This window comes from Chelonia mydas, chromosome 3 (assembly GCF_015237465.2).
Source record: "Chelonia mydas isolate rCheMyd1 chromosome 3, rCheMyd1.pri.v2, whole genome shotgun sequence".
Classification (NCBI taxonomy): Eukaryota; Metazoa; Chordata; order Testudines; family Cheloniidae; genus Chelonia; species Chelonia mydas.
In genome coordinates, this window is record NC_057851.1 from 30,666,997 (window position 1) to 30,680,986 (window position 13,990).

General features: G+C 38.6%; 1 protein-coding gene across 8 annotated transcripts in view; it reads left to right on the forward strand.

Annotated features, from left to right (window-relative positions):
- Window positions 1–13,990, forward strand: part of KIDINS220 (kinase D interacting substrate 220) — a 175,061-nt gene that overhangs the window by 37,262 nt on the left and 123,809 nt on the right. For all 8 annotated transcript variants that reach the window (XM_043542283.1, XM_043542281.1, XM_037894114.2 and 5 more), the window contains 6 exons: window positions 2,606–2,704; window positions 7,068–7,166; window positions 7,962–8,060; window positions 10,971–11,148; window positions 11,971–12,135; window positions 13,448–13,627. In XM_043542283.1, coding sequence (XP_043398218.1) covers window positions 2,606–2,704; window positions 7,068–7,166; window positions 7,962–8,060; window positions 10,971–11,148; window positions 11,971–12,135; window positions 13,448–13,627 — 820 coding nt within the window. The remainder of the gene's footprint in view (window positions 1–2,605; window positions 2,705–7,067; window positions 7,167–7,961; window positions 8,061–10,970; window positions 11,149–11,970; window positions 12,136–13,447; window positions 13,628–13,990) is intronic.

A 13,990-nucleotide genomic window follows, 5' to 3' on the forward strand; every position in this document is an offset into this window, starting at 1 on the left:
GGTGTTATTAACTCATATGTAAACTACGTATTTTCATATTTATTTTTTAATTTTCTGCAACTAGGTGGCAGACTTTTGTGTTACCATTTTAAATCAGCCATGGGCAACGTGCTTGATAGGAAAAAGAAATGTTATTTGTATAGAGCTAAAGAAAGTCTAACATTCTTCTGGCATTACCAGTTGCCACTAACGTATAGGTGGACTAATGTCACCTCTTCAGCATGCCTTTTTCCAGCTCCCTTGGTTTGTAAGAGTCATGAAATCCATTCAGGGCCTGGGTTAACACAGCAGTGCAATACACTGTGGGACTATCCACTTGAGTTTCTTAACAGATGCTCCTTTTTGTTTTTTGATGTCCTTCCAAAAGATATGCTGTAGATCAACCATAGTATATTGAACTCAGGATTCATTTATTGGGTGGTGAAGAATAATACCCTCCCTTGCTGGAATTACTGGTTGATATTCTATGTTCTTTGTTATTCAGCAAATAAGAATAAGGGATCAGGGTTGTCCCTTCTAGCATTAATATTAATTAAATAAATATTGTTTACCAGAAAGTCACTTTCTTTTAATTTTCAATGCCTTTTTCACTTTTAACAGAGATCAGTCTTTTTTTTCCTGACACAGCAGGTGCTTAGAAAAATGTAAGGGGTCTGGAGGCAGTTTTAATAGTTTCTAAAGTGTTTCTAGCACTGTCAAGTTACAAGGTAGAGTCATTCTGGATTGACATCTTGCTTTTTCTTTCTTCAGTAGTGATAGAAATTTAGCAGCTAATATTTCACAAGCTGTTATGATTGGAAATCAAAGTGTTAAGCATTCTTTTCTAGTTCTAAAACAAAGGACATTGGCTCAGTTTGAAAGTATATAGGCAAAACTGATGCATAAAAATGCTAGGAATCATTTTACAGCAGCAGTAATGATCGCAGTGAATTATATCTATGCTACTACCTCTTGTGACTCCACTGCTCTAGTGTTTTTTTGATAGCAGAGGCTTAAATCATATTGAAAGTCATTTGGCGACGGCTGCAGGAGGTGGGGGAAGATAGTAATCAGAATGAGGTTATTGTAAGGTCTGATATCTTTGAGCTTGACAGAATTAGTAGGCATTGATCTATACTATTAAACAGCTAATATTTTGTTCTGCTAAATACTAACACATAATACATTTGGCTCAGTGACAAAAACTCTCAATGGTTGCTGCCAGAGTTCAAAAAGTCAAAAAAAAATTTTTTTTGCCGCTAATGGTTTCCACACTTAAATATCCACTTCATGTGTCTCCTAAACAGTTTTGTACTAAACTGCAGTGTGTGTCTGATGGCGTATGTGGCATGAAAAATTATTGGTCTTACAGAAACAAAGGTTAAAATACTTAATACTCTCACCTTCTGTTAGGAGCCAGATATGTAGTGACTTCTAATTGGCATGGATTGGAATTCCTCATTCTTAAATTTTCTGATTTGGGTCCCAATTTGAGGTATGGTATTGGTTGAGTAATTATTTCACAGTTCCAAAGGATACTTAATTTTATTATATGCTCTCCCATCCCCTATCCCCCCTTTTCTTTTTGGTACAAATTACTGTGACAAAAAGAAAAGAAAAAAAGAAAATTTTGAGATAGAATAATACTATTTTGATTCTGGTTGTCGCTGCAAATGAAAACAGTTTTATACAGAGGGATTTAAAATAGTGAATAGTGGGAGCACTAGCACCGATTTTGACTTGGTGCATTTAAGTTTAGTATTTTGCTACTAAATACTAAAGGAGGGGATGTTACTGAAATTCACGCCCTTAGACTGCTTATACAAAATGGTGATTATGTTTAGATACTTGTTCATTTACTGATGGCATTTATTTTCTCTGTTTCACTGTGGAAAAAAATTAGACATGTCATATCAGTTCATGGCTTCAGTTTTTGTATGTTATAACAATTACAAATTATGTGAATTGAGAGGAGTTAAATAAAATTTATATTGGATTTTAGGCCTTATTCTTCAGATTGTATACTCATATAATTCCAATAACTTCTGCGAAGTTACGTCTTCTTTTTTATGTTGGAGTAACTGAGACCAGAATCAGCCCCATGTGCACAGCATTTATTTATCAAAAAAAAAACCCATTGCTCTATGAAGAAAAAGCACAAATTCCTGAAGGACTTCAGAATGATTTTTCTGTATGAACACCTATGAATTAACACAGAATTAAGCAAGAAAAATTTATCTTTTCCCATATTTATTCTTTCTTGTTCTTTCTATGCTTGCTTTATTTTAAGATTTGGTTCCTCAAATTGTAATCTTGCACATGATTAGGTTTTACTTCAAACGCTTAATGTTTGACCTCTTTGCAATAAAAATACTTGTTGAAAAATGGAAGCTTTTTCTACTCTCTGAGTATATTTAACCAGTGTAAACTACTAATAGGTAATCTGAATTTCATTACATAAAGATTTAGTAAAAATTGACATGATTTATATGTTCATAGGCTATAATTTGTCACCTAATGTGATTTTCAGGCAAAATATTATGTTTTCTTTTTGGTAAATCATTTTAATCAAATGAGGGAAGATTAACCTATTGCTCCTGTTTTCTATCATTTAATTTATTTTCAGAGTGGAGACACTGTGTTGATAGGGGCTGTTAGAGGAGGTCATGTTGAAATTGTGAGGGCCCTGCTACATAAATATGCTGACATAGACATTAGAGGTCAGGTAAGTACAATGGCGGTGTTTTGTTTTGTTTTTTATGGTGGAATGGGAAGTTGAGAATTGTACAGTTCCCTGAAAAATACAGCTTGAAAAATTTGTCCATAGTCTTACCAGCCAGAGGACAAAGTCTACTAACTAGTATGAAGAAAAAAAATCTCTTCTGACACTGCTCTTGCTCTTGAAGGAATACATCTTATATGCTGTATTTAATAAAAATATGTTGTCAACCAACTTTTTACTTTTAATTACCTAAAAGAAAAAATATTTATTGAATATATTTGATGCATTTTACCAGTATTCCCATAACATATTTGCTGAATAAATTATATTAAATATATTGTTGTCAGTACTATTTGACCGGGCCTACTCAAAACATGTTTCTTGTTTTTGTTAGAACTTCTTTCCCTTCCTGGCTTAACTCCACTTTTTTTTTTTCTTTTAATACTCTGCATTATTATCAATTACTGTTAGTTTTTTCTTCCACACTGTGCTTCTACTCACTTTTTCTATCTTCTTCCATGTCTTCTTCCTCTTCTTTCTTCTCCCTCTAAAGCCTCTCTCCCAATACTGTATTTCTGTTTTCAAGCTTGTCACATCCAATCGTTCCTTCTACTCCTTTAACCTTTCCCCACCACCTGTATGTTGGCGTGTAGTAAAGCACCCATGCACTACTTGCTAGAACACTAAACTTACTAGCCACAAAAAAAATAGATTTGGTGCCTCAGTGTCTGTGCAATGACCAAGAGAGAAGCCAAGCTGTCTCCCCCAGCAGCTATGAAAGGGGGAGGGTTTTTTTAGGCCTCCTTCCAGCATGCTGTCACTGGACCCTGCTTGTGAGTTCCGTCTTTGTCATATCAGCTTTTGTCTACTACATGTCTGATAAATTTGGAGCCCTTCAATGTCCTCAGGATACTGGAATGGAAAAGGAAAACGTTCTTGTAGTTGCTTGGCTGCTACATTGAAGAGGGAAGGTTGGGTCACCACTGCTTGACCTCCTTCCCCAAGTCTCTGTTTTTTACTTCTTCCTCACTGAACAGCTTCTGGGGAAGGTCAGAGCTTTTCCAAGCAACAGTGGGACAAAGCTGGCCTGATTCTCTGGTGTGAATTCTCTGCCAGTGAAAACAGACTAAAGCCAGATAATTTTTCATTGTACTGTAGCTTGCTAAAATTATAATGAAAAGTAGAGATGAAGTAGACTACTTCAGTAGTCTGTTGGCAGACTTAGACAACACTACATCGATTCATATATGGTTAGTTTTTGAAGGGTTATCAGGTTATCTTCTCAGGCAAAAGAGCTAGAATATTATTTTTAAAGAAAATCTTTTGATTCTGCAAAAGTTGATGATCATTGCCTATAAAAGTTTCCTGCTTGTCCTTGGGGAGTAAACAAGTGGATTTTTTCCCCAAGCTCTGCTTGGAGAAATTGTATGACTTGTAGACCAAGTTTTAAATCTAAATTTAAAAATGACTGTATTTTTTGGCTAAATATTTAAACCCCAGGCCATGCAAATAGGCCAGAGTTCTCAGTGGGTCTGCCAGCACACTAAACAAAATGACTATGTACGTATAAGCTAACTCTCTAGTGGTGAGACCTTCCATTCTTTCTTGACCATAAATCTGGAACCCCTTGATCCTGCCTAAGCACAACATAGTCAGGCACTGAACTGATCACCAGAGCCAGTCTCTTATACTAGTGGTTCCAGTACTGTAGACTGTGAAGCATTTTCTTCTGGTCCTTTGTGCTGGCTCTAACTTCTACTGCCTTCTGTACATGCAAAGAAAGAGCTTGGAGACCTGTAAAACAAAGAGTAGCTTCTGCTACTAGAAGCTCTTGTGACAGGGAGAAGAAAAAGGAGCTGCTCCTCAGACCTGGAGCTACTTTTGTGATTGGATGTATGAACCATCAACATGAGAGGAATTCCAACAGAAACAGTCCAGTTGGCTGGACACCATACCAATCCAAAAATATCTACAACTGGAAATCTACCACATGTATACAATGGCAACTGACATGATGGAACTCTGTATTGCAAGCCTTCATGTCTCTTCCCTGGCTCCCAATTCATGAACTACTTGCAAGCCCAGCAGATAGTTCCCCACTAGTGCCCTTCTTTGAACTTGAGAGTGGATGGGAAAAAAAAACATACATAGGGTGGGACAGGAAGTCGAACCCATGTCTTGGATCTGCTTGTACAGTCACCAAGGTGTCTGACCAAATTAGGATGGCTTGAAGGCTTTGTTGCATTGGCCAGCACAGTTCCCATCATTGCCCTGTGCACTACATCTTGGGTGGTACTCAGGCCTCATAGAGATGAATCATCCAATCAGATTGCCTTGCATGCTCGTCTCTCTGTAGGCTTCCTTTCTTTCCCCATTAATGTTACATAGTGTGTGAGAATTCCCCATTTGTCCCTGCCCTACTGCTTCCAGCAAGCCAGTCCTGGGTGAAGGGATGGACTGAATTGTTCATTAGCTCTTGGCTGACTACATGTTCACGATTTATTTTTCATAGCTATCTAAAAACTCAGTACAAAGATCTCTGATCTTGCAAGTGAAGAAGATTTGGGCCTTTTCTGTATTTGGATTGTAAAACCTATCTGAGAAAGCCTAGCAATCTGCAAGAAATGGTGTTGATTTTTCCATAGGTAGTACATTTCCCTCTGAGTCATGACTGAAGCAATGCCCTAGTATGGTGTTAGGAATTGCTGTGTTGTTGGAAATGCCATCTTTTGGATTAACCAATTTATTTGAGCATAAGCTTTTGTGAGCTACAGCTCACTTCATCGGATGCATACTGTGGAAAGTATAGAAGATCTTTTTATACACACAAAGCATGAAAAAATGGGTGTTTACCACTACAAAAGGTTTTCTCTCCCCCCACCCCACTCTCCTGTTGGTAATAGCTTATCTAAAGTGATCACTCTCCTTACAATGTGTATGATAATCAAGGTGGGCCATTTCCAGCACAAATCCAGGGTTTAACAAGAACGGCCGGGGGGGGGGAGAAAAAACAAGGGGAAATAGGTTACCTTGCATAATGACTTAGCCACTCCCAGTCTCTATTCAAGCCTAAGTTAATTGTATCCAATTTGCAAATGAATTCCAATTCAATAGTCTCTTGCTGGAGTCTGGTTTTGAAGTTTTTTTGTTGTAATATCGCAACTTTCATGTCTGTAATCGCGTGACCAGAGAGATTGAAGTGTTCTCCAACTGGTTTATGAATGTTATAATTCTTGACATCTGATTTGTGTCCATTTATTCTTTTACGTAGAGACTGTCCAGTTTGACCAATGTACATGGCAGAGGGGCATTGCTGGCACATGATGGCATATATCACGTTGGTGGATGTGCAGGTGAACGAGCCTCTGATAGTGTGGCTGATGTTATTAGGCCCTGTGATGGTGTCCCCTGAATAGATATGTGGGCAGAGTTGGCAACAGGCTTTGTTGCAAGGATAGGTTCCTGGGTTAGTGATTCTGTTGTGTGGTATGTGGTTGCTGGTGAGTATTTGCTTCAGGTTGGGGGGCTGTCTGTAGGCAAGGACTGGCCTGTCTCCCAAGATTTGTGAGAGTGTTGGGTCATCCTTCAGGATAGGTTGTAGATCCTTAATAATGCGTTGGAGGGGTTTTAGTTGGGGGCTGAAGGTGACGGCTAGTGGCATTCTGTTATTTTCTTTGTTAGGCCTGTCCTGTAGTAAGTGACTTCTGGGAACTCTTCTGGCTCTATCAATCTGTTTCTTCACTTCCGCAGGTGGGTATTGTAGTTGTGCTGGATTTGTGCTGGAAATGGCCCACCTTGATTATCATACACATTGTAAGGAGAGTGATCACTTTAGATAAGCTATTACCAGCAGGAGAGTGGGGTGGGGGGAGAGAAAACCTTTTGTAGTGGTAAACACCCATTTTTTCATGCTTTGTGTGTATAAAAAGATCTTCTATACTTTCCACAGTATGCATCCGATGAAGTGAGCTGTAGCTCACGAAAGCTTATGCTCAAATAAATTGGTTAGTCTCTAAGGTGACACAAGTACTCCTTTTCTTTTTGCGAATACAGACTAACACAGCTGTTACTCTGAAACCTATCTTTTGGATGGTACTTAAAGCAGGTCCTAACTATTTTGAGTAGTTAAAGATCCTCCTGGCATCTTATAGAGGTGTTATCCCCTATTTTCTAGCCAAATTCTGGTGTAAGGAATTACCTTCCTTGAAGTTTTAGTTGGATGTGGTAGTGTCCTCTGCCTTTCCTGAACTGTGATATAATTTTGCCGTTACTTTAAATAGTGATTATCCCATATGGTCTACAAAATGGATGCTGCTGGATGAAAAGTGCTATGTAAATCGAAAATGTTGTTGTTTTTGTTTTGTAGGATAGCAAAACTGCTTTATATTGGGCTGTTGAAAAAGGAAATGCTACAATGGTGAGGGATATCTTGCAATGCAATCCTGATACTGAAATGTGTACAAAGGTAAGTGACTGGGATTGTAACCACAGATATGGTGTGTTCGTTTTTTGTCTTCCTCCTGAATGGATTTGAGACCGTACCAGCAAATTCCAATTTCATTGGCAAGACAGACAGTTCACTCTTACAATACTGGTTAATTTCAGCTTTATATTTCTGTGCTATATAATCAGTGCTCTGTACCCTCTGTAGTCATGCCTTTTGCTGGTAGAAACCAATCAGTGCTCAGTAAGAGCCATTCTGGAGGGAAACTGAGAGACTCTTGTTGGTGATGCTTGTGTTGCTGAGGTAAAGTGAATGGCAGTTAATGTGGTGAGGGAGAAGGAGAGACTGTGCTAATAAGTAATAAACTTGAGCTCTGACAGTCAGTGATTGCATGTACAGGAATTGAAAAGAGAGAATACTATACATAGCAACGATTTAACTTTTTCCCCAAATGCATTGGTAGCCATATTTTGGGAATTCCCCACCCCCACCCCCCCCGCCCTTTAGACTGTTATGAAAGCAACTGGCTTTGGACTGTGTAATAAAGTGGCTGTAGAAAGGCATTTACATTGCTTATGATGAATGCCTTTGATCAGTTTACTCTGTTCTTGAACAGTAAGTGCATTTTTAAGGGAAAAATTGGGAAGCACTATTTTTTTATGTTGTGATGGTTCTAGAATGATAAAAGTGTCCTCTCTTAAAAGTAAAGAATTTAGTTTTTTAAAACATTCCAATTATGGTTGCTCAAAAGGAATGATTTTGTATGGAGGTTTTTATATTTGTTTTTATAAGTTTTCTTCTATTTTTTACTTTTAGGATGGAGAAACACCTCTTATAAAAGCAACCAAGATGAGAAATATTGATATAGTAGAGCTTCTGCTGGATAAAGGAGCTAAGGTTTCTGCTATTGACAAGGTAAAGAATATTTGGTAACTGATTTATAGCATGTCTAGTCATGTTAGTTTTGTACACAAGTTTGGTAGTGAATCGTGAGTGTTTTTTGAAGCCAGATAGAGCCCTGTCTTTTGGGAGCAATCCATGGACTTCTCCGTCCTATACCCTATATTTTATTTTAGTTCTTACACTGTAGCCATCATCATGGTATCTTAAGCAACATGAGTTCTACCAATGGTTGGACTGCTGGTGTGCTGAGGCTACAGCCTATGATGCTGACCAGTAAGTTCTCATTGTTTTCTTGTAGTACTCAGTCTGTCTGTATCCGTCTGTTGCCTCTTGTCTTATACTTGGACTGTAAGCTCTTTGTGGCAGGGGATTCTTGGTTTTCTCTTTGTACAGTCCTAGCACAATGAGGTCCTGGTCTATGATTGGGCTCCTAGGCACTGTAGTAATAGCCCTCTCCCCCTGCAAACAGGTTTCTGTGTAGAGTCCATTCAAAATTAAAGGACCTGCTGGTAGATACCACATTGTTCAGCAGTTCAGAGTTTTTCAGTGTTAATGGCCCTTGAGTGTTCTGTGTCAGCTTCTTTTACATAGTCTAAGGCAGAGTCTGTCCACTTGGTGTCAAGTCTGTGCTACAAAATGGATGCTCTGATCTACAGTGAAGGTTACAGTCATAAATAGGGTTGCTGCAAGGGCTCCCCGCCGTTCACTCTATCTCCCCTCCCTCTGTCACTCGCTGTCTGCCCTCCCCCCCCCATTTTCACTGGGCTGAGGCAGAGGTTTGGGGTGCAGGGGGGATGAGGGCTCTGGCTGGGGGTGCGGGCTCTGTGGTGGGGCTGCAGATGAGGAGTTTGAGGTACAGGAGGGGGCTCCACGCTGGGGGGTGGTGGGGCTGAGGGGTTCGGAGTGTGGGAGGGGGTTCTGAGCTGGGGCAGGGGGTTGGGGTGCGGGAGGGAGTTTGGGGTGCGAGCTCCGGGAGTGAGTTTGGGTATGGGAGTGGGCTCTGGGCTGAGGCAGGGGGTTGGAGTGTGGGAGGGGCTATGGGCTCTGGGCTAGGTGTGTGGGCTCCGGGGTAGGCCAGAAATGAGGGGTTGGAGTGTGGGAGGGGGCTCCCGGCTGGTGCGAGGCAGGAGGGGTGTGAGGACTCCAGCTGGGGGTGTGGACTCTGATGTGGGGCCAGGGATGAGAGGTTTGCGGTGCAGGAGGGGGCTCTGGACTGGGGCTGAGGGGTTTGGAGTGCAGGAGGGGGTTCCGAGCTGGGGCAGGGGAGGGGATGTACAGGAGGGGATCAGGGGTGCAGGCTCCGGGTGGCAATTACCTCAGGCGGCTCCCGGAAGTGGTGGCATGTCCCTCCAGGCCGCTCCTAGACAGAGGCACAGCCAGGCAGTTCTGCGCGCTGCTTCCATCTGCAGGCGCCATCCCAGCCAATGGGAGCTGCAGGGCCAGTGCTCAGGGCAGGGGCAGCACGTAGAGCCCCTTGGCTGCCCCATGCCTGCCCCATGCCTAGGAGCCACAGGACATGTCGTTGCTTCCGGGAGCTGTTCAGAGCCCCGCTGCACCGCCAGCTGGACTTTTAGCGGCCCAGTTAGCGGTGCTGATTAGAACCGCCAGGGTCCCTTTGACCGGTTGAAAACCAGACGCCTGTCAACCCTAGTCATAAATGGAATTCACAAGACAAAATGCAATTCATAAGTTGACATACACATTTCCTCAAGCAGTCACATTATGTGTAAGCTGAGCTGATTATGCTTGATAAAAACACTAGAAAATAAAACCTTTATAGGTTCTGTCCATTAACATTCATACTTTCAAAGTGTTAATTTGTATTGTCTTCAGTGATATACAATACCAGAAGAAGTTAAATTTTACATTCATGCATAAGAAGGAATTTCACAAATACAATAAAACTTTCAAAAACAAGCAAGTTCCAATTGAGTAATTCTGCCAGGAGTACAAGTCTGGACAAGCAATTCCAAAGAATCATAACACAACTTAACCCGAGGACCAATAGTGATGAGGTGGACAAAATAATGTGGCCAAATCTGTCTTCTTTCTCTCTGTTTAGATCAGTGTTATTGTTTGGCACTCATATTTGGTTTTGATTGATACTCTAATAATAATTAAATAAGTGAGTCAAAGGACTAACATGATGTACTCTACTGCCCATAATAACCCCATAACCTTTTCTGTGTATTTCTTCTTGCTATTTTCTTCTTCCTTCCACTCCTGTCTTCATCTTTCTCTTTGTGTTGTCCATTTACATTGCAAGCTTTTTGGGGAGAGAGGCTTGTTTTATTTTACATCTGTAAAGCACTGAACACATTTTTGTGAGGTAAATAATAATAACAAAATTAATGTGGTATTGATTTGTTGTTTTGGGAAACTTTAAGACTGTGAAAATGCTTTCCTAGTTAAAGCTGTCAGTGTAACACAGTTTTATACAGCAGAAAATAGCATAACCGGGTTTCAACTGTCTGATGTTACTAGTTTCACAGTGGTAGCTGTGTTAGTCTGTATCAGCAAAAACAACAAGGCGTCCTTGTGGCACCTTAGAGGCAGGACTCCTCGTTGTTTTTTTTGATGTTACTAGAAGATTGATGTTAATAGCAACTTTTGGTTTCACGGGCCTTAAAATATGGAGAGAGACTACTTAAGATAGCTGCATTTTTTAAAATGTATTTTTACTATTATTATCCTTCTCCCTTGCCTACATGTTGTTAACTTTTTGGTGAATTTCTTCAATGTTACATTAGGGAGCATGTACCAGGGAGGGGTTTATGTCATTAAGATTCCTTTTAAAATATGTTTTGTTTCAGTGAACTACACCACAGTAATATTTTGGAATATGTACTACATTCAAAATCTCACTTTTCAAAATAAACACCCATAGCTATTACTAGAGTTTTTCACTTGATGTAATTACAGAAAGGAGATACTCCACTTCATATCGCCATTCGTGGAAGAAGCCGTAAACTTGCAGAACTGCTTTTAAGAAATCCAAAAGATGGCAGACTGCTTTATAGACCCAACAAAGCAGGAGAGACACCTTATAACATTGACTGTAGTCACCAGAAAAGTATTTTAACTCAGATATTTGGTGCCAGTAAGTGTGAACATTATTTGTCTTTTCCTTAAGTATTGATATCTGCTTTTGAAAGGAATGGAGCTCCTACTAGGATTTAAAGGACTAAATAACTAGCAAAAAGAAAAGGAGTACTTGTGGCACCTTAGAGACTAACCAATTTATTTGAGCATAAGCTTTCGTGAGCTACAGCTCAGTACATTAGAAGAATCTTCTAAGGCCATGTTTCTGCTTATCCCGTTGTATGATGAAAATTGAGTGTAGTTTAGAAATGTGCAAATTTAATATGGGGAAAGGTTGTGATCTGTAAAGAAAATTAGAGCTTCACAGGAATATAGTAGGAAAATCCATTATTCCAGAGCTCTAATACGGTTAGAATTAACCTTTTGTCATTTGTTTCTGAACAGGAAACTAATGTGAGATGTGAAAAGAAAAGGCGTACTTGTGGCAGCTTAGAGACTAACCAATTTATTTCAGTATAAGCATAATTTATTTGAGATGTGTCGACAATGACTCCCATGCATTTGGTTTTGGCTATATTTAGTCCTTGTTTTTGAGAGGAATTAATTTGCTTTAACTTGCTGTGACTGTGGGATATTGTCTGAGTCCTTGCATACTAAATGTTAATAGTTTTAACAACTGTACAGTTCCTATGAGCTGCATCCTATATTCTTACTATACTGTGTATACACTTACGGTTGAAATCCAGTTGAGCAAGAATATATAAACAAAAACAATGATTTTTTTGTTTTGAATTACTTATTATACAAGTAAATTTGTCATGATTTCAAGTAATTGTATGAAATATATAATATGAAAAAACAATGTATATTTACATTGCAGGACATTTATCTCCTACTGAAACTGATGGAGACATGCTGGGTTATGATCTCTATAGCAGTGCCTTGGCTGATATTCTCAGTGAGCCAACCATGCAGCCACCTATCTGTGTAGGGCTGTATGCCCAATGGGGAAGTGGGAAATCTTTTTTGCTCAAAAAACTGGAAGGTAACATTTGATTTTTAGCTTTTTCGTATGGTTAGATACATAGTCTATAAAATATCACATAGGTGTTTCTACACTGAGGTAGACCATCTAGTCCAATATCCTTTCTCTGGTTCGATAATATATAACTCTTCTCTGAAACTCTCCCACCCCCTCATATTGCACCCATCAATCAGGGAAAATATAAAACATGAGGACTGATAACCTTTAATTTAGCTAGTGCTGCCATAAATTTGTACATTTTATACAATATTTAACCGGTTTTTAAATCTTGCTAACCTATTAGTCTGCAAGGCTTCCTGCGGCAGTGAATTCCCCCATATGGTAATTCTTTTGCTTTGAAAGTATTTCATTTTGTTAGTTTGGAATTTTACTTTCAATTTTAAGTTAGTTTATCTTTGTATTATAGGAAAGGGTGAATATTGATGGCTATTTCTTTGAGATATTATTTGCTCTTTTTACATGTATCACCCATCTTGCTAGTTTATCTTTCAAAATTAAATTCTGGTATTTTAATTCTCTTATGTAAGTGTTCTTTGATTCTAGTAATTTGCGTTGCCATTTTCTGGACATTTTTGTTTCAGAGGTTAACTTTTTGAGAGCACATAATCATGCTGACTGCAATATTTGAAGAGAAAATCACCATTAACTCATTTAATACCATTTAAACATTTTCCATGTATTCTCTATCCTCTTTGTAATGCATGTAAACTCTTATTTACTGCTGCTCATTGAGATTTCCAGGTTGACCCTGTAAATATTTGAGATGTTCCATCTAATTCATAAGTTAAAGTATCACCTTACTTCTGAGATGTATTATAATGATCTCTTCAATTTAATTCATCATCCTGGTGCCCAGTCACTCAAACTTACTCATATCTGCTTACAATTTTTATGGTTTGAATAACTTAAATAATTATTACTTGAGTGGATATATCCATTCACTCATCCACCTTATCATTCCCATCATAAATAAAAGTAATGTACGTTATTGGTGCTAATATCTACCCTAAGTTAACTTTTCTATTTGGAGAACTTTTGTTTATTCTCAATCTTTGTTAGCTGTTCCTCAGTCATTTTTTAATTTATGCCACAATTTTTTTACCTCTCACTCCATGGATACTAAATATGTGTTGCAGGAATTCTCATTTGTATGAACTTAAACTGAAAACCAGAAATAAATACATAATATAATGGTTTTTATACTATGATGGTTATTATCAAGGTTCTAACACAATTGGTTTGCAGGAATTTATTTTTTGTCATAAAAATATACAACTAAGGTTGACTTTTCTGTATGCTTTTTCTGTTCTAGATGAAATGAAAACTTTTGCAGGACAGCAGATTGAACCACTGTTCCAGTTCTCTTGGCTTATTGTATTCCTTACGGTCTTGCTGTGTGGAGGGCTGGGTTTATTGCTTGCTTTCACAGTGGACACAATGCTCGGAATAGCTGTGGCACTGAGCTTATTAGCAGTTCTATACATATTCTTTAGTAAGTTTGTTTTCACTTCATATAAAACATACTGGTTCCATCTATTTTTAGAGTTCAGTATTTATTCATAAGCAAATGCTGTGCTTCTGAAAAAAGTCAAGTCATTTTGCAAAAAATACAAAGAAAATTGAGATTGTTTATTTTCATTGTTTTTAATAATAAACATTGGAGAATAAACTTAGTAAGAACAACAAAATAATGCATTTGACTTCATTAATATGAGTTAGAACAATAGCTGTTAAGTAAAAATTCATTGACTCAACTCCCATATCTTAATTTTATGTCACTTCAGTTCTGGAACTGAATATTTTTAACAGAAGTTCTTAATATTCAGGCAATAGCAAGGTTTTAAAAGTGTAGGGC